The following is a 23,358-nucleotide window of genomic DNA, read 5'->3' as shown; positions in this document are numbered from 1 at the left end:
GCTCCCCTGACAACTCCTGATACATCTGAGAGGCAGTTTCATAGAAGAGCAGGTAGCCTGTTCAGTCTGCCTGAGGTCACATTCCTCCCCCGTTCTGAGCCCTGTAATCTGTGCCATCCCTGCTGTCTTAAAACTGGCTTTGCTTTCTCTGAATCCTACCTCATCAGTCTGCTATAAGGACCAAGCTGGGGCAGTATGAACTGCTCAGCCCAGTGCCTGACACCTCATAAATGTCAGTTTGCTGTTAACTCCCCTTGAACAGCTGTCTCACTGGGCCAGAGTCTTCTCTGGCTTATAGATTAAAAAGCCACAAGTAAATCTGAATTTCTCAACTTGAGCCCCTGTAGCTCCCTCTATTCCACTTTCGTAACTGGGCCCTGGTCTCTGACAACCTCTAAGCAAGTCAGAGATTTCTGCCCCAATATGGGTCCCCAACTCATCTGTTTATAGTCACAAAGGCCCTGGAAGTAGGAGCTGGCACATTCCAGAAGAGGCCATTTCCCATTGTTCTCTCTCCCCCACTAATTGGGACCAGCCAGCCACTGACTCTTGTCCCTTCCTACAGTCCCACTGCCATTTTTGTTCTGTGCTCCTGGTTGCCCTGTTTCTTCACAAGGGCTTCATCTCACAACTTTGAGTCAGTGCTGAGAGAAGGAGGCTTTCCCCTCTCTCCCCACTACTTGGGGGTTCAGCAGGAGTCAGAACGAGACCACTATTGCCCAGACTTGGTGAATTCCCTCTCTCTACTTTTCCTCATTCAAGATCATTTTGTGTGTAGGCAAGAGCCACTGGAAGGGACTTGAGAACTCAATTCTTCATTCATCATAAAAGGTCTACAAGGCTCTAGCAGGAGCAGGACCACAGCTGGGAAGTTCATGTCCTTGTGACACTATAAGCACCTTCCCCAGAACCACTTGAAGAGAAAAAGTCTAGATATAATGGCAGAGCAGGTGAAAAGGTCAGTTTATTTGAGGTATTGCTGCATAGTGTTGCCTATCCCAGAATTGAGTTTCAAACACACCAGTCTCCCCAGGGCAGGAACCCAATCCTCCCACCCCCAACCCATCTAGACGTACTCTTCCAAACTGGTCCTAGGATGCTAGGAAGAAAGAGTGCTATGCCCCTGCCTTTTCCTCCCACCCACCTCTCCATGGACTTCCTCATTGAAAGCCAGATTGCCCTTCAAAATCCCTGTAACCCCCAGCCCCTTCATTCTAGTACACCCAGGGCCCACCACCTCCCCCCAAAGTAGCCCTTTTAGAGGGAGAGAACAAGCAAGAGCGGGTCAGTGTCAGGCTTGATGGCATTTATTCTTCACCCTGGGCACCCTGGCCTCAACTGAGATTTGGGTTGGACACTGGGGGAGATTTCCTCTTGATCACTTTCCTGGTTGGTGAGGTCTTTCCCCTGTTTTTCTTGACATGGGCAATGCATTTCTCTCTCTTCCTGGGTGATGATGACTCTACGATGTCGTCACTGGAGGGCTCTTGCTGACCCCGGTCATTGTAACTATCCTCACTCTCCAGGTCTTCTGGGCTTTCTGGGCTGGACTCCGACATCCTGGCCAACATTCTTGGGCTTAATGTTCGGCTCAAGTCTGGAGGTGCAGACTCTGATTTCATTGGGCTTTTCTTCTTAGTCAACTTGCCCTTCTTGACTTTTTTCTTCAGCTTTGTCTTCTCATCTGTCATCTCCTCCTCCTTGTCTTTTTCCTTTTTCTTCTTTATCTTCTTAATCACCTTGATGTCCTGGTTCTTCCTTGTGGGGCTCTCAGAGCGCCAGATGGTGATGGGCGCTGCTGAGTCAGGGGTCCCAGTGACTGTGCTGGTGCATGGTTCAGTGGGCGCTGTGGTGGGTCCCACCTGAGTTGGGATGGGAGGCCTACTTTGATCCTCCTCTTCCTCTTCTTCATTTAGGTCATCTGCCCCACATTCATGGTGGATGGGATGGTGGATCACTGCTACAGAAACAGGCCTATAGCTTTTGCACCTGTAAAGAAGGGGACCAAAACAGAAGGTTGACAGGGAGGGGGTCAGTGCTCTCTGGAACCCTTTCCCCATTAGCCTGCCAGCACTCACCAGCCATACCAGAATCGTTCCACACATTCTTCCTCTGGGATGCACTCAAGGCAAGGGTTTTGAATGATGTTGAAGCCGGTTGACTCCACATCACGGGAGCAGGTTGAGCCCGTGTCTTGGGAGCTGCTGCTATTTGTCTTCTCTGAGCAGTCCTTCAGCCTGCCACACACAGGACTCTCAGCCTGACTCCCACACATCTCCACAACTCCCCAAGGGCTCAGAGGGACCAAGCTAGGGCATAGTGGGCTTCCTCCAGACTTGGCCCAGACTGCCAAAAGATCTCCCCATTACATATGGAGCACAGCAAGTTTTATAAGCTAGGTCTGGGCTGGCAGCACACAAAGCTGAAGAGGGAAATCTAAGGCTAAAATAGGGAGCCACAATGAAAATTTGAACCTGGTTCTGCCATGATTCTCCTTCAAGAAGGGATCCTCACCTAGAATCACAGTCGCAGTGGCTGACAGCATGTACGTGTAGGTTGGGGTGGCCATAGTCAGGGAAGGGGTGGATGATGTGCCCAGCACACTGCTTGTGGTTCCAGCAGCAGCTGTCAGTCTCCTTGCCTTCACCTGAGAGAGGAGGATTCTGAGTCACTCAGCACAAAATACACACTTCAGTCTAGAAGCCCTTACCAAACTTGCTTGTTCTCATCGCCACTCCCACCCTGAACTTTTTACTTTGGTAGAGGGTCAGTCCTTCAGCCTGCTCAGTAGTCACCACAGGCCCCAACACTTCCCTGTCCACCATCCTCTACATGAAGCCCCTACGAACTCCCTGAAAAATGTGTGGTGCTACATCTGGTATGAAGGAGGTCCTCCCCAGTCTCCCTTTCTGTTCTGTGACACCATACTTCTTCCTTTTCCCCTCCTTCATGGGAGCCCATCTACCCTCCAGGGCCCTCCATAGCAATCCAAAAGGTGCCAGATATTGCAAGGTCCTCTTGCTATGGCAGAATCCTTGGCCGCAATCAGAACCCACAGCCATCACCTCAGTCCCTGTGCCTTCCTTGCCTAGGTCCAGACAGCCTCCACCTGACCCTCATGATCTCTGACACACTCCAGTCCCAAGGCCTGCCATGGTGAGGCACAGAGGCCTGATAACTGTGCAGCATGGCCCTTGCCTGATCCTTCTACTCATCCCTCTCTTGTGGCCACTTCCCTCCCCCACACGCTTCTTTTCTTCTGCCTCCTGATTTCTTACTGTATCTCCAGCATCCCACTGCATTCTTCTCTGTTACTCAAGTTCCCATTCTTCCTCCCCAGCCCCTAGAACCACAGAATTCTGAGCAACCCACCCTAGCCTTGCCCCTCCATCCTGTTAGTCATTACAGATGCCAAATCCTCCTTTCCTAGGGCACAGAGGGAAGACGCTGGGGTGGGACCTGGGGCTGGGAAACATGCTGGAAACACTTCTTCCTCTGATGCTTAGCTATGGAGTTTGACACTGCCTAGGGCTCCAGTCCACCACTGGCTCTCCCCTTGGCCCTGTCTAAAAAATAAGCCATTCCATGTGGCTCCACATATCTCACAGTTCAGAAGCCAAGGGTCTCCTCAACCTGACAGAGGACAAGGGACCTACTGTAGGTTCCTCTATAATGGGCTATAACCCATGTGGGTTCCATGGATGAATCTCAAGGCAGCACAGCAGGGGTCACTGTAGCTGGCTAGCCCCCATTAACAAGCCACAAGGATTGTGCCTTTATCCAGCTCTTAGAAAGGGTGGGACTGGGTGAGACCTTATGCAGGTCCCCACCAGGAATTCAGTAGTTAACCCACACTAAGAGTATAGAAGTCCAAGTGGTCATAAAGTGCTTGAGATAAGACCATGGTAGTAGGCTTTTACCACATTCCTCTTTCCTTCCCGCCCCCCCCACAAGGCTATGAGGCTCCCAGGTCCCCACCATTCCGCTGACCCACTTGGTGTCCTTCTTTGCTCCTCTCATACCCTTTCTCTACCCTAGGAGATATTAAGGGAGATATAAATGACATGACCTTGAAACATCATCCCCTTTTCAGGTTTCTTTGGCACTGCTGAATTGGAACAAAGGAGAGCATAGTGGCATATGCCCTACTTGAACTTGCAGTTAGACAAGCCTAAATTCAAGTGTGTCACTAGCTGAGTAACCTAGGGCAAAACTTTGCTTCTCTGAGTCTTTGTTTCCTTATTCACAAAAAGAGATTGTGGTAATACCTATTTGCAGGGTTGTTGGGGTAGGGGGATTCAATTCACATGTGTTAAAAATATTCCTGTACCATAACATGCTCTATACAGGAAAGGGGCCTCTTTGACATGGAATGAAGAATGGGCAGTTGGGTAACCCCATCAGGACCAAACACCTCCCTCCCTTCCTGCTTCAGGACCAACCACATCCTTCCCTCCACCAGCGTGTCATCTTTCCCAAATGAGGGGTGGCAAAGACCCCTGGAGCCAAAGATCCCCTGAACCCACCTTCAGAAGATAAGGTAGATGCATCAGTGCTGGATGCTACACGAGCCAGCAGATGTCCTCTCTCCCAGCTGGGTAACCTGTTTATATCTGAGAGAGAACAGAGTGGCAAAAGCTACAACAGCCCCTTCCCCATGCCATTCATCTATCAAACATTTCCTGAGAAGTTCTGGGTGTCAGGGCCCAGTTACATCCTGGAGATGCAGATATTTAAAAGGAAAAAAACAGTCCCAGCTCCAAGGGGCTGAGGAGTGGGGTGAGAAGAGTGATGTAGATAGAGGAGGGAGCACAGAACAAGGGCTACCTGAGGAAATTACTTGGAATGGGCTGGGGTCTAGGCAAGGAGGGGCAGCTCCAGAACTTTTCTCAAGAGTGTGGAGCCTGGTCAGAGGGTGTCCCTGGGCAGACCTCCAACTTTTGTAGTGCTGGAAGTAGAACCCAGCGCCTCATTGCATGCTAGATACTAAGCTTCACCCTCAACTGCAATTTTGTCCTTTGAGGCACTAAATTGGAGCCCTGCTTAAGGAAAAGAAGCTGATTGCTTAGGGTCTTCAACAAGTCTTCAGTGGCACTTGGTCATCCTTCTGTAGGTCCCTGGTCAGCTCCTGTTTGCCACAGCAAAGTACTGAGAATTTATTTTTATTAATATCTTTTTTTTTAATTGTAATGGACACAGTACCTTTATTTGCTTTTATGTGGTGCCAGGTATAGAGTAGCAGCAGCTACAACAGCCCCCTCCCCATGCCATTCATCTATCAAACATTTCCTGAAAAGTTCTGAAAACATGGTAGGCAAGTACTCTACCACTGAGCCACAACCCCAGCCCCAAAAATACTCAGAATTTATTAAAAGGATAGAATGAATAAATTCAAGCACTTATTTCAAAATCTTGTACTACTACTATTCCTCTCAAGCAGATAATTTCACAATCCCTTTCTGTGACTGCTTCTACCCCACCCCCATCAATTCTTCTTCCTGCCCAAACATCTATAACCTAGGTCTTCTGAGCCAGAACATCACTTTCTTTACTGGCTTTTATTTTCCCCCCTTGCAAACTATGATCATCTTTAAATAAAACATTCTACCAACCTGGTTTCTCCTACCCCTGTATATTCCCCCATTTCCTTTTCTTTTTAAATACATTTTTTAGTTGTAGGTGAACACAATACACTTTATTTTATTTCTATCTGGTGCTGAGTATTGAACCCAGTGCCTTACATGTGCTAGACAAGCGCTCTACCACTTACCTACAACCCTAGCGCTCCCCCTTTTCCTTTTCAACCCAAGTTTATTTGTGCATTCATTAAACAGACCTGTATTGCATAGCTCCAATAGGCACCAGGCACAGGCCCTACCTTCAGGGAGCTCAATGACTCCTGTCTTTTCCTTCCAATTAAGCCACCTACAACATGACAGTCATCTGTCCCTTTATCAGAATAGCCTAGGCAAAGGTCACCAGCAGTTTTCTAGTAGCAGAGCCCACTGGCCTTATTCTCACTTGACCCAATCAATCTGCAAACACTGTTCCTTAGGTTTCCATGACAGATCCCTTTTACCTTTTCTCTTTGTTCAACTAACTCTTCATCCCTCCCATGCTGTCTTCTCTTCCTCTGCTATACCCATTATATTGGTGATTACCAGGTTCTGTCTTTGGCTACTTCCTCAGAAGAGTCTAGAAGTCTATCTTAGAAAATGTTATCCACTTCTGATTTCAACATTCACCAAAAAATAAATCTGGGTCTCTAATTTAGACCTGTCTCTCTTTCCTTTCCTTTCTCTCTCTCTCTCTCTTTTTTTTTTTTTTTTTTTTTTTTTTTTTTTTTTTTTTTTTTTTGTGTGTGTGTGTGTGTGTGTGTGGTACTGGGTCAAGCCCAGAGCTTCCCACATGCCAAGCAAGTATTTTCCATTGAGTTACACCCCCAACCCCAGGCTGCTTTCCTGAGCATGCACAACCAATATTCTCTTGGATGTTCCCAAAATATCTTTGTAACAGGGTCTCACTAAATTTCCAAAGCTGGCATTAAATTTGCAATCCCCCTGCCTGAGCCTCCTGAGTCACTGGGATTACAGATATGGACCATCAGGCACACCTCTCCAAAATATCTTAAAACTCAGCTGGTATGGTGGCATTAGCCTGTAATCTCAGTGACTCAGGAAGCTGAGACAGGAGGATTTCAAGTTCAAAACTGGCCTCAGTAACTTGAGAGGCCCTCAGCAATTTAGTGAGACCCTGTCTTAAAATAAAAAATAAAGCCAAGCATGGTGGCACTTGCCTGTAATCCCAGCAACTTGGGAAGCTGAGGCCTCAGGATCAAAAATTAGAGGCCAACCTCAAAAATGTATTGATGCCCTCAGCAACTTAGCAAGACCCTGTCTCAAAAAATAAAAAGGCTGGGGGGCTGGGGATATAGCTCAGTTGGTAGAGAGTTGGTAGAGTGCTTGTCTTGCATGCGTGAGGCCCTGGGTTCAATCCCAAGCACCACACAAAAAGGGGGGTGTGCTGGGAATGTAGCTCAGTAGTAAAGTAACCCTGTGTGTTCAATCCCCCTACAAAAAAACTTTATATATATATAAAATCTCCAAGAAACACCTGCTCATCTTTTTTTTTTTTTTTTTTTTAGAGAGAGTGAGAGAGGAGAGAGAGAGAGAGAGAGAATTTTCCAACATTTATTTTCTAGTTCTCGGCAGACACAACATCTTTGTTGGTATGTGGTGCTGAGGATCGAACCCGGGCCGCACGCATGCCAGGCGAGCGCGCTACCGCTTGAGCCACATCCCCAGCCCAAACACCTGCTCATCTTGAGAAGGAAAATGCTATCCAAAAACAATTGGTCACATATGTCTTTTGCCCCTTTAACCTACTATCATAATACCTTGAACTTGTGACATTCATGTATTTGCTTCTTGAAAACAAGGCCCATATTTCATCTGCCACAGAGCCATGGAAAGTGCTTAGAGAATGTTAGTTTTGAGCCAGACCCAATGACACATACCTGTAATCCAGATTCAAGTTCAAAGCCAGCCTCAGCAATTTACCAAGGCGCCTTAATAAATTTATTGAGACCCTGTCTCAAAAATGTGTGTGTGTGTGTGTGTGTGTGTGTGTGTGTGTGTAGCTGGGATGTGACTCAGTGGTTAAATGACCCTGGGTTCAATCTCCAATACCAAAAAAGAAAATGTTACTTGAATGAATACATGAGAGAATAGGAAAAGCCCATTTTGGAGCCACAAAGAGGATTGGAGATGCTGTCCATGGGGGAAGGAGGTGCTGGACATCAAACCTGGGGCCTCACACATACTAGGCAAGCACTCTACCACTAAGTGTCATCCCCAACCGCACTGGGGGCTTTTCTGGAGGAAGATACTTTACTCAGGATGCACACCTTCACAATGACAAGTTCTGAGCTGGGCTGTATGTATGTGTGTACGCCCAGGTCTTCTAGGAAATGCCTCCCCCGCCGTGTGTGTGTGTTTGTGTGTGTATGTGTATGTTACTGGGGATCAAATCCAGGGGCCAGGGGCATTCTACCACTAAACTACATCCTCAGCCCTTTTATTTTTTATTTTGAGGCAGGGTCTAAGTTACTGAGGCTGGCCTGGTACTTATGATCCTTCTGCCTCGGTCTCCCAAGTCACTAGGATTATAAGCATGTGCCACTGCACACAGCTTTTAAAATATGCCCTTAAAGTCTTGCCAACTCCTGAAGCTGAGGAAGAAAGATTACAAGTTTGAAGCCCAAATTAGTGAGACCCTGTCTCAAAAAATTAAAGGGCTAGGGGGTGTGGCTCAGAAGTAGAATTCTTGCTGAGCATGCATAAGGCCCTGAGTTCAATTCTCAGCACTGCAAAAAAAAATTAAAAGGATTGGGGATATAGCCCAGTAGTAAAGAGCCGCGGGGCTTAATTCTCAATACCAAAAAAAGATGCCTTTGGAGACTGGGAATAGTCAATAGGAGAGTGCTTGCCTAGCAATGCTTAAGGCCCTGGATTTGATCCTCTGTATAGTGGGGGCAGGAACAGGAGCAGGGGAGACTTTGATTCTGAATTCTATGGATGAGGATACAGAGACTCAGAGATAAGTTAATAGTCCAAAAGATATGTTAATAGAAGACAGCAGTAGGGTTCAAACTCAGTTCTTCCCAGCTACATAGCTTGCATTCTTTCAGCCCTGTCTACTTAATTGTTTGCTGGGCAAGACACAAACATGAACTCCACAGCCAAGTCTTTTTTTTTTTTTTCTTTCTTAAACTAGAGTTTGAACCCAGGAGCGCTTAACCATTAAGCCATATTCCTAGCCCTTTTTATTTTTTATTTTGAGAGAAATAAAAAAAAAACTTAGTGTCTCACTAAGTTGCTTAGGGCCTCAGTAAGTTGCTGAGGCTGGCTTTGAACTTATGATCCTTCTGCCTCAGCCTCTCAGGTCGCTGGGATTATAGGCATGTGCCATTGCACTCAGCCATAGCTGATTCTTAAAACCAGTTCAGCTCCTTATCCAAAATCTGTTTTCACCTCCTACAACAGCTGCTTTTCAACTCCAACACTGCTAATTCCTCTCTGTTAGTCTAGATCAGGATCAAACTCTGCTCTAAACTTCACTGGGCTTGCTCTATCCAGAGTCATCATGAAAGAACCTGTTTATTCTCCACTAACTCCCTGCAACAAGCCCTGATAACTATCACTTGTTTCTGGAAGTGGTGAAGGCCAAAGTGGGAGAGGAATTAAGTAACTCAGATTTAAGAAAGGCAATCTGCTCTTTTCTCCCCTTTCCCCACACTGTGGGCAGAACCCAGGGGCACTCTACCACTGAGCAATATCCCCAGACCTTAAATTTTTATTTTGATATGAGTTCTCGCTAAATTGCTCAGGCTGTCCTCACACTGCCTCAGCCCTCTCAAACAGCCAGGATTGTAGGCAAGAGCTACTGGCGCCTGGCTGCTCTTTTTTTATGGCGGTGCTGGAGTTGGTACTCAGGGTCTCCTGTACTACACTAGGCAAGCACTGCACCTTTGGGCTACACCCCCAGATCTGGGAACTGCTCTTTAGTCCCACAGAAAACAGAGGACAACTCCTACTGAAGCAGCAGTCCAGAGCTCCTGCAACAGCTGGACCCTGTGCTGTGGTTGGACACACAAAGAACCTCCTAAGGAGTGAGGAGAGATGATAGCTTGAAAGAAAAAGTGTTGCTATTGGTCTCTTCCTTGGTGGGGCATTAATCTGAATTAGAGGCCTAACTCAACTCACAGATGATGCTCATTTGTAAAGTATCCTCCTGGTCCTGGGGCCGAAGAGCTCCCCGGCCTTAGAGGCACAAGGAATTGGCACCAGAGCAGCCGAAAGGGTAAGGGAGGGGGAGGGAGGAAGGAAGGAATAAGGAAAGGAGGGAAGAGGAGAAAACAAGGGAGGGACAGTACCCTGGTCTCCTAGGAAATGCCTCCCGGCCCCGCCCCCATCTAGAGGCAATTGTGATGTCACATGTGGAAGCCACAGACGCCTTCCCGCCTTTAAGGTCAATGGAACTGCTCGCCCCAGCTCCTGGGTGGGCAATGGACCTTGGGCTCCAGCTAAACCGAGCGCCTCAAGAGCGGCGGCCTGGGCCTGGGGTTTCAGTGCACCGGTACCTTCCAACCTTGGCTCCCGCCAATTCCGCTAGCAAGCCTCTAGGGCCTTGGGATCACTGGTTCACTGCTCGACGTGAGCCCGCCCCGACTCTAACTCCGCCCCAGTCCAGGCTTTGGCCCCGCCTCCCTCGTCAAGACCCAACCTCCGGTTCTACACCTTCTTAGGGTCGGTCCTCAAGCCAGCCCCTGAGGCACGTCCTGGTCTTCTGCCCCGCACCTCCTTACCGCTGCTCTCGCTTTTGTCCCAGGCGTGGGTCTCGCAGCCAGTCTTTTCCTCAGTCCATCTTTCAATTGTCAGTGTCGTCCTGACCCACATCGCTCTCAGCTTGGTTCTTCCACGGGACTCTTGCTTGTGGAGTCCAACCTCGAACATCAGCTTGGCGGAACCCTCTGTCCAGTCGTAAGCTCCAGTCTCAGCTTTGCCCCAGTTCAGGCCCTAACTCCGCCTCATGCTTGCCCAGTCCCCCCGCCCGCCTCCCCCCTCCCGGCCTTCGGCTGCGTTGTCTTCCCCGCCGGGGTCTAAGCGTCAGCCGCGTTCTTCATCCGGGGCCTCCGCTCCTCCCAGACACCTCTTTGTCACACCTTTAACGCCAGTTACCCACCCCCCAGCCAACCCCTTACCTCAGGTCTTTACCTTACAGGCCCAGCCCTCAATCCCACCCCTAGCTTCTCCAGACCCAGACTTTAGCGCCGCCCGAGACCGTAGCCCCGCCCGTAGCCCAGCTCTTGGCCCGGACCCAGCCATTCTCCGAACCTCACTCTCCCGCCCCTCCCCGCCCCTCCCCGCCCCTGCGAACCCAGCCGCAGCCCTTAGCCCCGCCCCTGCCCGCCTGCCGCGGAGCGCCCAGTTCTCCCCGCTGGCATCCTGGATTCTCCCGGGTCTCTCCGGCTCGGGCAGGAGGCAGGCTCTCCCTGCCGAAGACTCTTGGAGGACATGATGGCTCCTATCCTCCCTATGTCAGCCGAGCCTCAGGGTCACTCAGCTCGGCCACCCCAGGTCCACCTCTCCCAGCTGAGGTGGAGAACCAGGTCTTACCAAACTGACCAATAAAGAGTTGGCTTGTATTCCAGTCTTTTCTGGTCCCGAGAGTAGGACAGGCTGCATTCATGGTAACTTTAACCAAGTAACACATCCTTACATACATTACACAGTATACATGTTTATCACACACAGCAACTCAGAAAATCCACTCGCCACACACAAACCTGACACAACATGCATACACCCCTCATACATTGTACAGAACACGAAATTCCCCCCAACCCACACAGCATAAACAGCGCTGTGGTCTGGGCTTTGTGCACAGAGTTAACAGACTTTGTGCAAGGCAAGGCTGAGGAGCCCAGTGTTGTGTGAGAAAAACCAATTATAGTCCAGTGTGCAGATCAGAGTTGCCTCAGACATTCCACACACCACACCTCCCAGTTTCTTCTGGCACCATCTTCCAAAGCCACAGTGTGCCTCAAAGGGCAGAGAGGATGGGAAAAGATGGTATTTAAACCTTTTCTCCCGGCCAGGGTCATCCTCCAGACCCAAGTCCTGAGTGGGTAGGGAGGGCCGTTGCCCAAGTTCTCCTCACTGTAGTTCTAGAGTCTAGGACCAGCAGGGAAGGGGAAGCAGGAGGAAGGAGGTGTGTGAGAACAGCCAACCCTTCCTGGAGAGTGTAGCTGGGTGGAAATGGAACGAAGCATGGGATGAACTGAGCCCGTGCTGAATGGGAAACAGAATCTGTTTGAATCATCCTCCTTGGCCTTTCAGGATGACACTAGTCCTCATGTCCCCCTTTGTTGGCCTGGATATCTGAAATACTCTCAGCCAATCTGACTTGAGGTCAGATGTCAACAGAGAGCCAGGGTCTTGGTCACTCTTCCCCATATATAGTTTGTTAGTTTTGTATCATGGATTGAAGGGGGGGGGGGGGGCAGGTGCTCAACTCCTTAGCCACATCTCCAACCCTTTTTATTTTTTGAGATAAGGCCTTGCTAAATTGCTGAGGCTGCTTAGGGCCTCACTAAGATGTTGGGTAAGTTGTTGAAACTAGCTTTGAACTTGTGCTTCTCCTGCTTCAGTCTCCAGAGTCACAGGGATTACATGCAATGTGCTGGTGGCCATCTCCCATATAATAACAGTTTATAGTTAGATAGGCCTGGTAGCACAAGCTACTGGGGAGATTGAGGCTGATCTGAGGCAGAAGAATCAAGAGTTCAAGGCCAGCTGAGCCTGGTGGCACATTCCTATAATCCCAGTGGCTCCAGAGGTTGAGGCAGGAGGATTGCAACTTCAAATCCAGCCTCAACAAAAGCGAGGCACTAAGCAACTCAGTGAGACCCTGTTTCTAAATAAAATACAAAATAGAGCTGGGGATGTGGCTCAGTGGTCAAGAGTTCAATCCCCAGTACCAAACAAACAAAAAAAGAAACAAAAAGTTGAAGGCCAGCCTGGGCAACTAAATGAATCTCCATCTCAAAGAGGACTGGTTCAATGGTACAGCACTTACCTCACCTACCTAGCATGCACTAGGCCCTGAGTTTGATCCCCAGTACAGGGGGGTTAGGGGACAAGTTAATAATTAAGGTTTTGGAGTTCTTTCTATGTATATGTTAGTGATTTATTCACATCACCTCATGAATTCAGTATTATTAACGCCACTTTATAAGGTAAGAAAATTGAAGCACAGAGGATGATTTGCCTGTGCTTTCATCGTTAGTGAAAGTGGGAGCAAGAATTCAAACACAAGACAGGCAACACACACACACACACACACACACACACACACACACCAATCCAATGATGGAAATTTGGAATGGGAGGCATTAGGGGAGACGGAACCAAAGGAAAGAATTCTCAAAGCCAGCCATAACTTATATAGTAAGAGTCTAGTCAGCTCCCCAAATCTTTTATATGAGGTCTCAGCCTACCTAATCCCTGAATCCTACCTAGGGTTGACCAGAATTCCCTAGGGGACTCTAGTCCCCAGTGACCATATAGCTTGGCTCATTCTACATTGTGGATCACCAGCAAAGGACTCAGCCCCCAAAATGCTAATAACAAAGAGACTTTAATGCATTAAGGCACAGTATAAGTCTGAAATCATTAGGCATCCTCATACCCAAAGGGCCCAGCAGGCAGAGCAAAAGCAGCAGAGATGCTGCCCCACTCCCCACTGCTGGACACCCTGGAGAGCCCCCAGAAGAGTAAGGGGATCCAGTCTTTGGCGTGGTGCCTGGGGAGCAGGTAGTAACTAGCATGGTCCCAGCTACCCCTCTGGAGGGGTACTGCCACTAAGGGGCAGCTCTTTGGTCTAGAGACAGTTTGTGTGAATGTCCAGGGGTCAATCTCTGTGGGTCAGGGGGATACAATGCCCCAGGGATGGGCAGTCGCTGGACAGTCTTCTCATCCCTCAGGGACAACACGTGGGCTTCTTTTTGCTGGCAGTTAGGTAGAGGTTGCTGTCATCACTATTGATGCCTAAAGAAGGATGAGAAATATGTGAAGTAGGGATTGCAGTTCCCCTGGCTCTCTGCCACCCTCAACCAGGTGGACACTCACGGACAATATCTCCAATGCGCCGAGCCCCTGATTTCTCCAGCTCAGCCAGCACATTGGCCTCAAATGTCAATGCTGCCACACGAAAGAAGAATTCTCGGACATTCTCACCTGACATGGAAGCAGATGGGTGCTTAGTGGCAATGCCAGGTCTGAGGCATTGGGCACAGCTAGAGGTATATGAGTGAGAGGACAGGTGGGCAGGAATATAGAAAGCCTGAAGCCTCCACTCACCAGTGAGAGATGAGACTGCCCAGTATTCAGCCTTAATCTCTTGGGCCACCTTGAGAGCATCTTTCTCCATTAGTGTATACTGAGCAGAAGTCTGCAGGAAGGTCAGAGTTAGATGTGGGGGGTCCCATCACCAAGTTGGGAAGTCCCCCCACTAGCACACTCACACTCAAGTCCTTCTTGGAACCCACGAGGAACAGAAGCACACTGGAAGGGTCATTCTCCTTGAGCGCATCAGCAAGCCACTGCCTGCCACAGATGGTGGACAGGAGTGGGGAATGAGTGAGCCTGACAGATTCCTCCCACCAATATATTTATATGCCTAATTTATTTCTCTGATCCTAGATGCATTCTCTCTGCCCCTCCAATACCCACTTGTTCTGGGGATTAAACCTAGGGCCCTGCCTGTGCTAGGCAAGTGCCCTGCCACTAAACTATACCTTCAGCCCCCCCAGATGCATTCTTCTTCTCCTCTGACCACCCTCCCTTCCCGATCCTCCCATTGTGTTCTAGCATCCTCACATACTTGGTATGTTCCAGGGACGCCACATCATTTAGGTTGAAGACAATGATGATGGCTGGAAGAATGGCAGAAACAATCCCAGGTTGACAAGAAAGACACCACTGGATCAATCCCCCACCCTCCACACTCTAGATCAGATTCTAGGAGCACTCTTAGACCCACCTGGCCCATATGGCCCAGTCCCTACCTTGAGCTCCACGGTAGTAGGTTGACGCAATGCATTTGAACCTCTCCTGACCAGCAGTGTCCCAACTGGAGGAAGAGCAGAACCCAGGAATGTGGGGGCATGGTTATAGGTGCTGGGGCAAGATAGCTGGAAAGGATGAAGGAATTACTCACAGCTGGAGACTGAAGGGGACACCCAACACTTCAAATCGTTCCATCTCAAAGTCCACTCCAATTGTAGCTTTGTAATTCTTATCAAAGGTGTCTTTACAGAACCTGAGGAAACATCCGATGCTCTGACCTATAGCCCAGCATATCTTACCAGGCATGACTCCACCCTGCCCAGCACCCTTACCTATTAATGAGGCAAGTCTTCCCCACTGACAGGTCCCCCACCACAATGACCTTGGAGATCTTAAATCTGCTGAACACAAGAGTGAACAGGATGAGTGAACACCAGCTTTTTACCCTAACGGGTTTGTTCCTGTTCTGTTATTTTAATAAGGATTAAACCCAGGACCTTGTACATGCTAGGCATGCTCTCTACCATAGAGCTATACCCCCAACACTGAGTAGCCATGTGACTTTGGACAAGTTACTTAAGCCCCTTTGAGCCTCAATTTCAACACTGATTAGTGTAGATTTAACATATATTTTAATGGGTTGTCGTGAAGGTTAAAATGAGATTTATGTCATATATTCTAGGGAATGTCTACATCTTCTCCCCATTTTAATATCTCTTAAATCAGAATCCATCTTTAGTGGTAGTGTTTTCTATTTGATAAAAGACGGTAGCATCTGTTGGGCATGTAGCACATGCCTGTAATCCCAGTGGCTCTGGAGGCTAAGGCAGGGGGATTGAAAGTTGGAGGCCAGGACTGGGGTTGTGGCTTAGTGGTAAAGCACTTGCCTAGCATGTATGAAGCACTGGGTTCAATCCCCAGCACCATAATAAAGGTACTGTGTTGATCTATCCATCTACAACTAAAAATATTTTTTTAATTTTTCTTAGTTACACAAGGCTCTTTTAATGTCTTTGTTTTGTTTATTTATTTTTATGTGGTGCTGAGGATCAAACCCGGTGCCTCACAGGTGCAAGGGAAGCGCTCTGCCACTGAGCCACAATCCCAGCCCTAAAAATATTTTTAAAAAGAAAAAAAAAAAAAAGTTGAGGCCAGCCTCAGCAACTTGGCAAGGCCCTAAACAACTTAGCAGGATCCTATCTCAAAATAAAAAGTACAATAGAAAATGGGCTGTGGATGTAGCTCCATGGTAAAGTGCCTCTGGATTCAATCCCCAGTTTAAAAAAAGATAATAGCATCCAACACACTGCCTCCCACACAGAAAAAGGCTCTTTTAATGATGGCAACTCATTAGTATTACCCTCCTTTTTTTGGGGGGGGGGTACTGGGAATTGATCCCAAGGGCTTTACTACTGAGCTACATCCCCAGCCCTGTTTATTTTTATTTTGAGACAGGGTCTTGCTAAGTTGCTAAGGACCTCACAAAGTTGCTAAGGCTGGCCTTGACCTTGTGATATTCCTGCCTCAGCCTTCAGGTACCACCACGCAGAGCTTCTATTACCTTTTATTTTTTTAAAATATTTTTTAGTTGTTGATGGACCTTTATTTTATTTGCTTATTTATATGTGGTGCTAGGAATTGAACCCAGTGCCTCACATGTATGAGGCAAGCGCTCTACTGTTGAGCTACAACTCCAGCCCCCTACTATTTAACCTTTTTATTTATTTTTTTTTTAAAGAGAGAGTGAGAGAGGAGAGAGAGAGAGAGAAAGAGAGAGAATTTTTAATATTTATTTTTTAGTTCTCGGCGGACACAACATCTTTGTTGGTATGTGGTGCTGAGGATCGAACCCAGGCCGCATGCATGCCAGGCGAGCGAGCTACCGCTTGAGGCACAACCCCAGCCCTATTTAACCTTTTTAAATCCACAATGAGACTTGTCCCATTAGGTAGCGTTCGTCCCTGCCCTGGGGTTCAATGGATGGTATGTGACCATTTCTCCATGTTGAATACCTTCTCTATATCTGAAATCCAGCAACCCCATTTCCTACAACTCACAACAACCCTGTGAGGAAAACACGTTGGGAGGAAAGCAGGCTTAACAATTAGCTGGCAGGACTGAAATGGGTCTCCACGAGTGCAGTGGTGTACATTTGGTATGTCTTCAGGGTTTGGGGGGGTGGTCTTTCTTTCATTGTTTAAGAGGATATCCCTAACTCACCCCACGGTGCCTGTCCGGTGCTCCTGGCAGGCGCAAGTGACGCGGGGGTGGAAGTCTTTGCGCGCGTGCAAAGCGGCCTCCTTCCTCAGGCACTGAAACACAGGCAAGAGAATGGGGCTCAGCCACTCCAGACTAGTCCCGCAACCAAACAACTCGAGTGGGGGTGGGGTGGGAAGCGGACCACCCAGAAGCTACAGGCCTTGCTGGGCAGCAGGGCTGGACCGTTGTCTAACTGGTCTGGTGCCGCCTATTTCCCGCCCACGCCCTATAGTAGTCAGAAACCCGACGTGGCCCTGGCGCCTACCTGGGGCAGCTCCGCCAGGACGCGGTCCCTCCGTACCGGCGCCAGAATGTTCATCCTGCCTGCGGACTTGCGGGGCACCCTGAGACGGCACCGAGGCCTGATCCGACCCGACGGCCCGGCCCCGTAGAGACCCGACTATCACCCGCGGCCGAGGGGTCCCGACTATAACTCGGGGCCACGGGGAGCCGACGGGAGCCCGAGGCCTCGGAGACGCTACGACCACCGCAGGCCACGGGGATGAAACGAACACCTGGGGCCGGGGAGAACCCACAATCACCCGGGCCCGAGGCGTCCCAAAGACGACTCGGGGGCGGGGAGACCCCTCGGCCGCCAAATGGGGACGCGGAGTCCCGTCCGGGGAGGCCCGAACCCGCGCTGATCCTACAATAACGCGGGGCCGTAGAGTTCCTACGACAACACGGGGCCGCGGAGACCCGACGACAACTCGGGGTTGAGGAGGCCCTACCATAACAGAACGGCCTGGGGGCGCAGAGCGGCCCCGCCACACGGGGTCAGTGTGGGAAGGGGCGGCGCTGCCAAGGCCGCTAGAGGAAGGGGCGAGGGGCCAGGTCCGGCAGCAGGGCCTCGCGTCCCACTTTGCTCGCGCTCAGCTACTGCTGTAACCTGATCCCCGGAAATTCCTGGAGAAGGGCCGCCCCCTACCCCTCTCCCAGCGGCTCCTAGACTCGCTGCCCGCCCTCGCCTCCCCCTCTCTTCTCCTCCCCACTGCCCAGACTCGGACTACCCCTTCAGACGCTCACCCCACACCAGGACCGCCCCCACGCAGACTGGAGCGCATCCAAATCGGGATCCCCTAGGCCGTTTTGCCTGCACCTCGGTGCTGGGTTACGTCTTCCTGGAGACCCTTACCCAGCTGAATTGGTGATGGGGAATCAGTGATTGCTGCGCAGCATCTGGCAGGGACCGCGAGGAGGAGAAAGGGGGAGAGAAGGGGCCCAAGGAGAGGCGGCGCTTCCCTCCTCGATTCCTGGCCCGGGACATGACTCATAGAGTCTGCCCCTGCTCGCCCTTATGCCCTGGGAGGTGTGTGTAGAGGGGGAGCACGTAAAGGGTGCCAGAATCAGAACAAACTGCCCAGTGGGCAGTCGTACGAAGTCCGATGTCTTTTCCTTCAAGGCTGCTCTGTAGATCGAGGGGTAGTAGGGCTGATGACTAAACTGCCTCCCTGGATGGGAAAGAAGGACTAGGTGGACTGAGAAACCTCCCCCTTCGAGTTGTCACCATTCTGGGACGCGGGGACACCCCTCTGATAGGGTTCATTTTGCTGTCCCTTTTGGAACAGTCTTCTCTCCGCCCCCAACCAGGACTTTTCTTTTTGCAAAGTCTTGCCAGATAGAGGAGAGGCCAATTTCACCAACAAAGGGACATTTGGCTCCAGAAGGGAAGAGTGAAGACAGAAATGACGAAATGGGGGAAGATTAGACACAGACTCTCAGAAGAATATCCGAGCATTATGAAACCTGTGTCTGGGTGCTCACAGATACGTTTAAAGAATATTATCAGAGGGCTGGGGATGTGGCTCAAGTGGTAGCGCGCTCGCCTGGCATGCGTGCGGCCCGGGTTGGATCCTCAGCACCACATACAAACAAAGATGTTGTGCCCGCCGAAAACTAAAAAATAAAGATTAAAAAATTCTCTCTCTCTCTCTCTCTCTCTCTCTCTCTCTCTCTCTCTCTGTCTCTCACTCTCTCTTTAAAAAAAAAAAAAAGAATATTATCAGAGCCTGGACAGATGGTGCATGACTATTCCCAGCAGGAGGATCACAAGTTTTAGGCCAGCCTTAGCAAGTTAGATCCCATCTCAAAATAAAATATAAAAAGTGCTGAGGATGTAGCTCAGTGGTAAAGTGCCCTGGGTTCAATCCCCAGCGACAAGAAGTAAGAGAAAAAACGAAAAAAGTATTATCGGAAAAACGTAGAAAAACTGTCAGGGTAGATGTGTACCTCCTCCCATACTTTGCAACTCATTGGGGTATTTGCTGAAGCACATCCCTCTCAGGGCCTCAATTTTCCAGGAATGTTGTCTGAAGGAGTTAATTTTAGGCAAATCCTGCTCTGACATTCTAGAACTTTTCTTCACCCGCTCCTTAATCAGTCTAACAATTTTTCTTTTTTTTTTTTTAAAGAGAGAGTGAGAGAGGAGAGAGAGAGAGAGAGAGAGAGAGAGAGAGAATTTTTTAAAATATTTTTATTTTTTAGTTCTCGGCGGACACAACATCTTTGTTGGTATGTGGTCCTGAGGCTCGAACCCGGGTCGCACGCATGCCAGGCGAGCGCGCTACTGCTTGAGCCACATCCCCAGCCCCAGTCTAACAATATTTCATCTAGTTTGCAGTGTTACTCTTCTCCTGGCGCTGCAAACCTCTTCGGCAGACATTGGAAGTTGCTCAAGATGGAAAGCACCAGGGACCTATCCACAGGCCCAAGCAAAGAAACACACATCTGAAAAACTACAACTTCCAAGAAGCTTTGCGGCCTTACGAGGGGCGGGGTGGCGCATGCGTAGCTCTGCCAGCAAAGACATCCAACTATAATTCCCAGAAGGCCATACAGCACAGGTTATCCAATCATCTCTAAGTAAACAGCATCGCGAGTCTTCAATGAGATTTGGCACTATAAGCCCATGGGACCGGGCCTCGTAGACCCTTTTCACTAAGATGGCGCCGAAAGCTAAGAAGGAAGGTGTGTGTTGGGGCTGGGGACCACGGTGGGTTTTCCTGGGATGTCAGCAGAACGAACGGCCTGGGAGGACAGTGGTTGAGCTAAGCTCCTGGAGAACTTTCCCCGGAGCCGCTTCCTGGGGTTGGGCGAAACTGAGGCGTATGTGGGCCGCGTGGACCAAGCCGCATGGGCTGGATTCCAGTAAGGGGGTTTGAGAGAACATTTCTCGCATCATCCGCCTGTGAGGCCAGACAATTGACTCTAGGGAGCTACACGCAGTCACAGGCCAGTACTCTCATTTATCCAGATATATAAGGAATTAAGCTTCTTCAGCATTACTCATTATTTTGTCGTATTCAGCGGGGCTATATGCCCTTCTCCTTCGGAGTTAATGATGGTATGTATAAAACTCTTTAACACAGATCTCGGCAAAATTTGGGCGTTCGATCAGTACTAGTTGGGTTTTCCCCTTGTATCCTTTAAGTTGTTCCAAGTTGATTATCTTCGCTTCCGGTATCGTGCATATGATGGAAAAATCGTGATTTCCTGAGATTTGTGAAGTTTTCAAAGGAACCACTGATGCACGTGTTGACAGAGGCACCCGTCCTGAGGCCGGAAGTGGCCAATTTCTGAATTCGCACCCTTTTTTTTTTTTCCTTCTCTCCCAGCTCCTGCCCCTCCCAAAGCTGAAGCCAAAGCAAAAGCTTTGAAAGCCAAGAAAGCAGTGTTGAAGGGTGTCCACACTCATAAAAAGAAGAAGATCCGCACGTCACCTACCTTCCGGCGACCCAAGACATTGAGGCTCCGGAGGCAGCCCAAATATCCTCGGAAGAGCGCCCCCAGGAGAAACAAGTCAGTACTGCTCCTACACCCATGAGAATATTTTTCATTGGTGATTTAGGCAACCTGGAGTATGGCCTCTCCAACACATTGATGTCCGGTGTGCTGCTCTGATGTGAGATTTCTTTCTGCCCTAATTAAGAACGAGGAAACTATTTGTTTTATGGGAATTGAACATAGGGCCTTTCTTCTCTGCTAGGCAAACGCTCTACCACGGAGCTACAATGCCTATCCTTTATTGTTATTTTTGAGATGATCTTGATAAGTTGCCAAAGCTGCCTTCGATCTTGTGATCCCCCTGCTTCCACGACCTAAGTAACTGGGATTGCAGGTATTTGCCACTGTATCCGGCTCAGAACAAGAGACGTTTTGCATTATTGACGGGAATTAAGGCAATATACAATCTATCAATTTTTATTTGGATTACTTATCGCTTCACATGTGGTCAGAGTTTGAAAGACCACTTTATTGGTTGTATGAAGTAGAACTAGAGAGGTGCTTCTTATTTTGTAGTTCCAATTTTAATTACTTGCTGGTGACACCTATTACTTCTGGGGGTTTTGTTGTTGTTGAACCCAGGACCAATTTACTTCTGAGCTACATCCTAGCCCTTTTTTGAGATTGGGTTTTGCTAAGCTGCTGAGGCTGGCCTTGAACAACTCCTGCCTCAGCCTCCCGAGTTGGTGTGGTTACAGGTGTGTGTGGTCCTGGGTGACCTATTGCTTAAGAGTGAGAATGTGTACTGTTTTTTTAGTAGATAGGATGATTATATTATTTATTTACAGAATCTAACCTAGTTGCTTAGCACCATGCCATTGCTTAGGCTTGCTTTAAGATGTCCATCCTCCTGTCTCAGCCTCCTGAGCTGCTGGGATTATAGGTGTGTGCCAGTGTGCCCAGAAGAATTCAGTAATTTTTATTTGTGGCAGTGATAGCCTGCCAACAGTGTAAAGGAATTTCATTCACTCCCAAAGTTCAGGCTAGGCTCAGGAAGGGTTCTGGGGAAGGGGTAAAAAGCTGTTGAAAAGCAGAAGTTAAGAGATGAGAATTTAGTGTGATAAGAGATGAGTCCTGACCTTGCTTCAAAACAGGAAAATAGTGACTGGCTGAGCAGAGCTGGTTTTGTCCATTTAACCAATAAAAAGTTGGTCTTAAGTAGCTCCCAGCCAGCATGGTTGTGCATGCTTAGCAACTCTGGAGACTGAGGTAGGAGGATCCAAGTTTGAGACCACTCAAAGCAACTTAGCATGATCCTGTCTCAAAAAAGGGCTGGTCAGTGCCCCTGGCTTCAATCCTTGGTACAAACAAAAATCCCAGCAATTCTGGGAGTCTGAGGCAGGAGGACTGCAAGTTCCATGCCACCTGGGGATGTAGCTCAGTGGTAAAGCACCCTTGGTTCCAATCCCAAATACAAAAAGAAAAAGAAAAAGATTAACTCTTGAGTACCGCCACTTTTTAGCAAACAGAGGTAGATGAAATGTTTGGTCCAGGCTCATAGTGAAGCACCAATATGAAACTCTAGCAAATGAAAGGGTTCAAGTAAAAGGTGAATCTTCAGTCATTTAAGGATGCAAGCCCTCAGGTTACACAAAATGCATAAAGGATCTACCTACAGGCTGAGAATTAAGATGGATTCAGGGTGCAGCTGATGACAGCATTTAGCGACCAAAGTCTGATGAAACTGATTGCTACTTATTGTCTGATGCACCTATGCTGTATTTCCTAGGGTTCCAAAGGAAGGCCCATCCTTTCTTATACTGGGCCTGCCTAGGCCAGATGACTGCAGTTTGCTTCTTCCCCTAGGCTTGACCACTATGCCATCATCAAATTCCCTCTGACCACTGAGTCAGCCATGAAGAAGATTGAAGACAACAACACACTTGTGTTTATTGTGGATGTCAAGGCAAACAAACACCAGATCAAACAAGCTGTAAAAAAGCTCTATGACATAGATGTGGCCAAGGTTAACACCCTGATCAGGTGAGTGGTGCCCCATGGAATGGGAGGGAGGAGGCTGGAGCTATGGAGGTCAGACATTGGTTTTACAGTGTACAAACTCCCTGCTATAATTATAATCCTTTTTATGGAGTGTAGACATGAGGAAATTATCTTAAGATATTGTTCATGAGGTTAATCAAATTCTGGTTCCCTACATCTATTTGTAGAGGAGACAAAGCAATTTGTCAGATTACCTGGTTTATGTCTTGAATGTAGTGTTTCCAATAAAAGGAATTGTTTTTTTGTTTTGTTTTGCTTTTCTAACCCCTCGGTGCAAATGATGGAAAATTCACTATTTGGAAAAGAATGACATGAACAAAGGAACCACTGATGCACCAGAGGATTAGAGGATGGGGAAAGGGTATGTGGGGAGGTAGGACATGAGATCAGCAAGGACTAAGACTTCCTTCTCCACCCAGGCCTGATGGAGAGAAAAAGGCATATGTTCGACTGGCTCCTGATTATGATGCTTTGGACGTTGCCAACAAAGTAAGCTTGCTTCTTTTGCTACAAACTGTAATACCCACTCCCTGGGTGTAAGTGATGTGTCTGTTAGTGACCAAAGCCTGACTTGCTGATTAGTCATAACTGACTGACTACACCCCTATCCTTGATAAGCCCTACCCTCCTGGTCTCTCATTTTTCCTTTTTAAAAACATGACATTTCAGTTCCAATAACAAAGCT

The 23,358-nt window shown here is 48.6% G+C and overlaps 3 protein-coding genes across 17 annotated transcripts; 1 reads left to right on the top strand and 2 right to left on the bottom strand.

Annotated features, from left to right (window-relative positions):
* Positions 1-64: 64 nt before the first annotated feature.
* PROCA1 (protein interacting with cyclin A1) lies at positions 65-10,808 on the bottom strand. 4 transcript variants are annotated; one of them, XM_081272969.1, is made up of 5 exons: positions 10,367-10,808; positions 4,527-4,613; positions 2,475-2,647; positions 2,079-2,237; positions 65-1,989 (listed from the first exon to the last, which is right to left on the bottom strand). In XM_081272969.1, the coding sequence occupies exons 2-5, from the start codon at positions 4,548-4,550 to the stop codon at positions 1,335-1,337; spliced, it is 1,011 nt and encodes a 336-aa protein (XP_081129095.1). In that variant the 5' UTR covers positions 4,551-4,613; positions 10,367-10,808; the 3' UTR covers positions 65-1,334. The 4 variants fall into 4 exon arrangements, with proteins under 4 accessions (XP_081129095.1, XP_081129097.1, XP_081129096.1 ...); XM_081272971.1 differs by having other exon boundaries at positions 2,515-2,647; positions 10,367-10,807; XM_081272970.1 differs by lacking the exon at positions 2,079-2,237 and having other exon boundaries at positions 10,367-10,805.
* A 2,069-nt stretch (positions 10,809-12,877) lies between these two features.
* Positions 12,878-18,157, bottom strand: RAB34 (RAB34, member RAS oncogene family). Of its 4 annotated transcripts, none has more exons than XM_081271848.1 (11): positions 18,025-18,157; positions 17,155-17,404; positions 16,851-16,942; positions 14,963-15,031; positions 14,782-14,883; positions 14,630-14,694; positions 14,446-14,497; positions 14,087-14,168; positions 13,923-14,013; positions 13,692-13,799; positions 12,878-13,610 (listed from the first exon to the last, which is right to left on the bottom strand). In XM_081271848.1, the coding sequence occupies exons 2-11, from the start codon at positions 17,206-17,208 to the stop codon at positions 13,543-13,545; spliced, it is 783 nt and encodes a 260-aa protein (XP_081127974.1). In that variant the 5' UTR covers positions 17,209-17,404; positions 18,025-18,157; the 3' UTR covers positions 12,878-13,542. The 4 variants fall into 4 exon arrangements, with proteins under 4 accessions (XP_081127974.1, XP_081127975.1, XP_081127976.1 ...); XM_081271849.1 differs by having other exon boundaries at positions 17,916-18,048; XM_081271850.1 differs by lacking the exon at positions 18,025-18,157 and adding an exon at positions 17,621-17,907.
* On the top strand, positions 18,111-23,229 carry RPL23A (ribosomal protein L23a). Of its 9 annotated transcripts, XM_081271855.1 has the most exons (5): positions 18,111-18,198; positions 19,503-19,856; positions 20,504-20,687; positions 22,479-22,655; positions 23,093-23,229. In XM_081271855.1, the coding sequence occupies exons 2-5, from the start codon at positions 19,832-19,834 to the stop codon at positions 23,211-23,213; spliced, it is 507 nt and encodes a 168-aa protein (XP_081127981.1). In that variant the 5' UTR covers positions 18,111-18,198; positions 19,503-19,831; the 3' UTR covers positions 23,214-23,229. The 9 variants fall into 9 exon arrangements, 2 of the variants coding, with proteins under 2 accessions (XP_081127981.1, XP_081127980.1); XM_081271854.1 differs by lacking the exons at positions 18,111-18,198; positions 19,503-19,856 and adding an exon at positions 19,888-20,036; XR_014019402.1 differs by lacking the exon at positions 18,111-18,198 and having other exon boundaries at positions 19,818-19,856; positions 20,320-22,655; positions 22,979-23,111.
* Positions 23,230-23,358: the final 129 nt, after the last annotated feature.

This window comes from Spermophilus citellus (assembly GCF_964194105.1).
Source record: "Spermophilus citellus genome assembly, chromosome: 17".
Lineage (NCBI taxonomy): Eukaryota > Metazoa > Chordata > Mammalia > Rodentia > Sciuridae > Spermophilus > Spermophilus citellus.
This window is presented reverse-complemented; position numbering and strand designations above follow the sequence as displayed.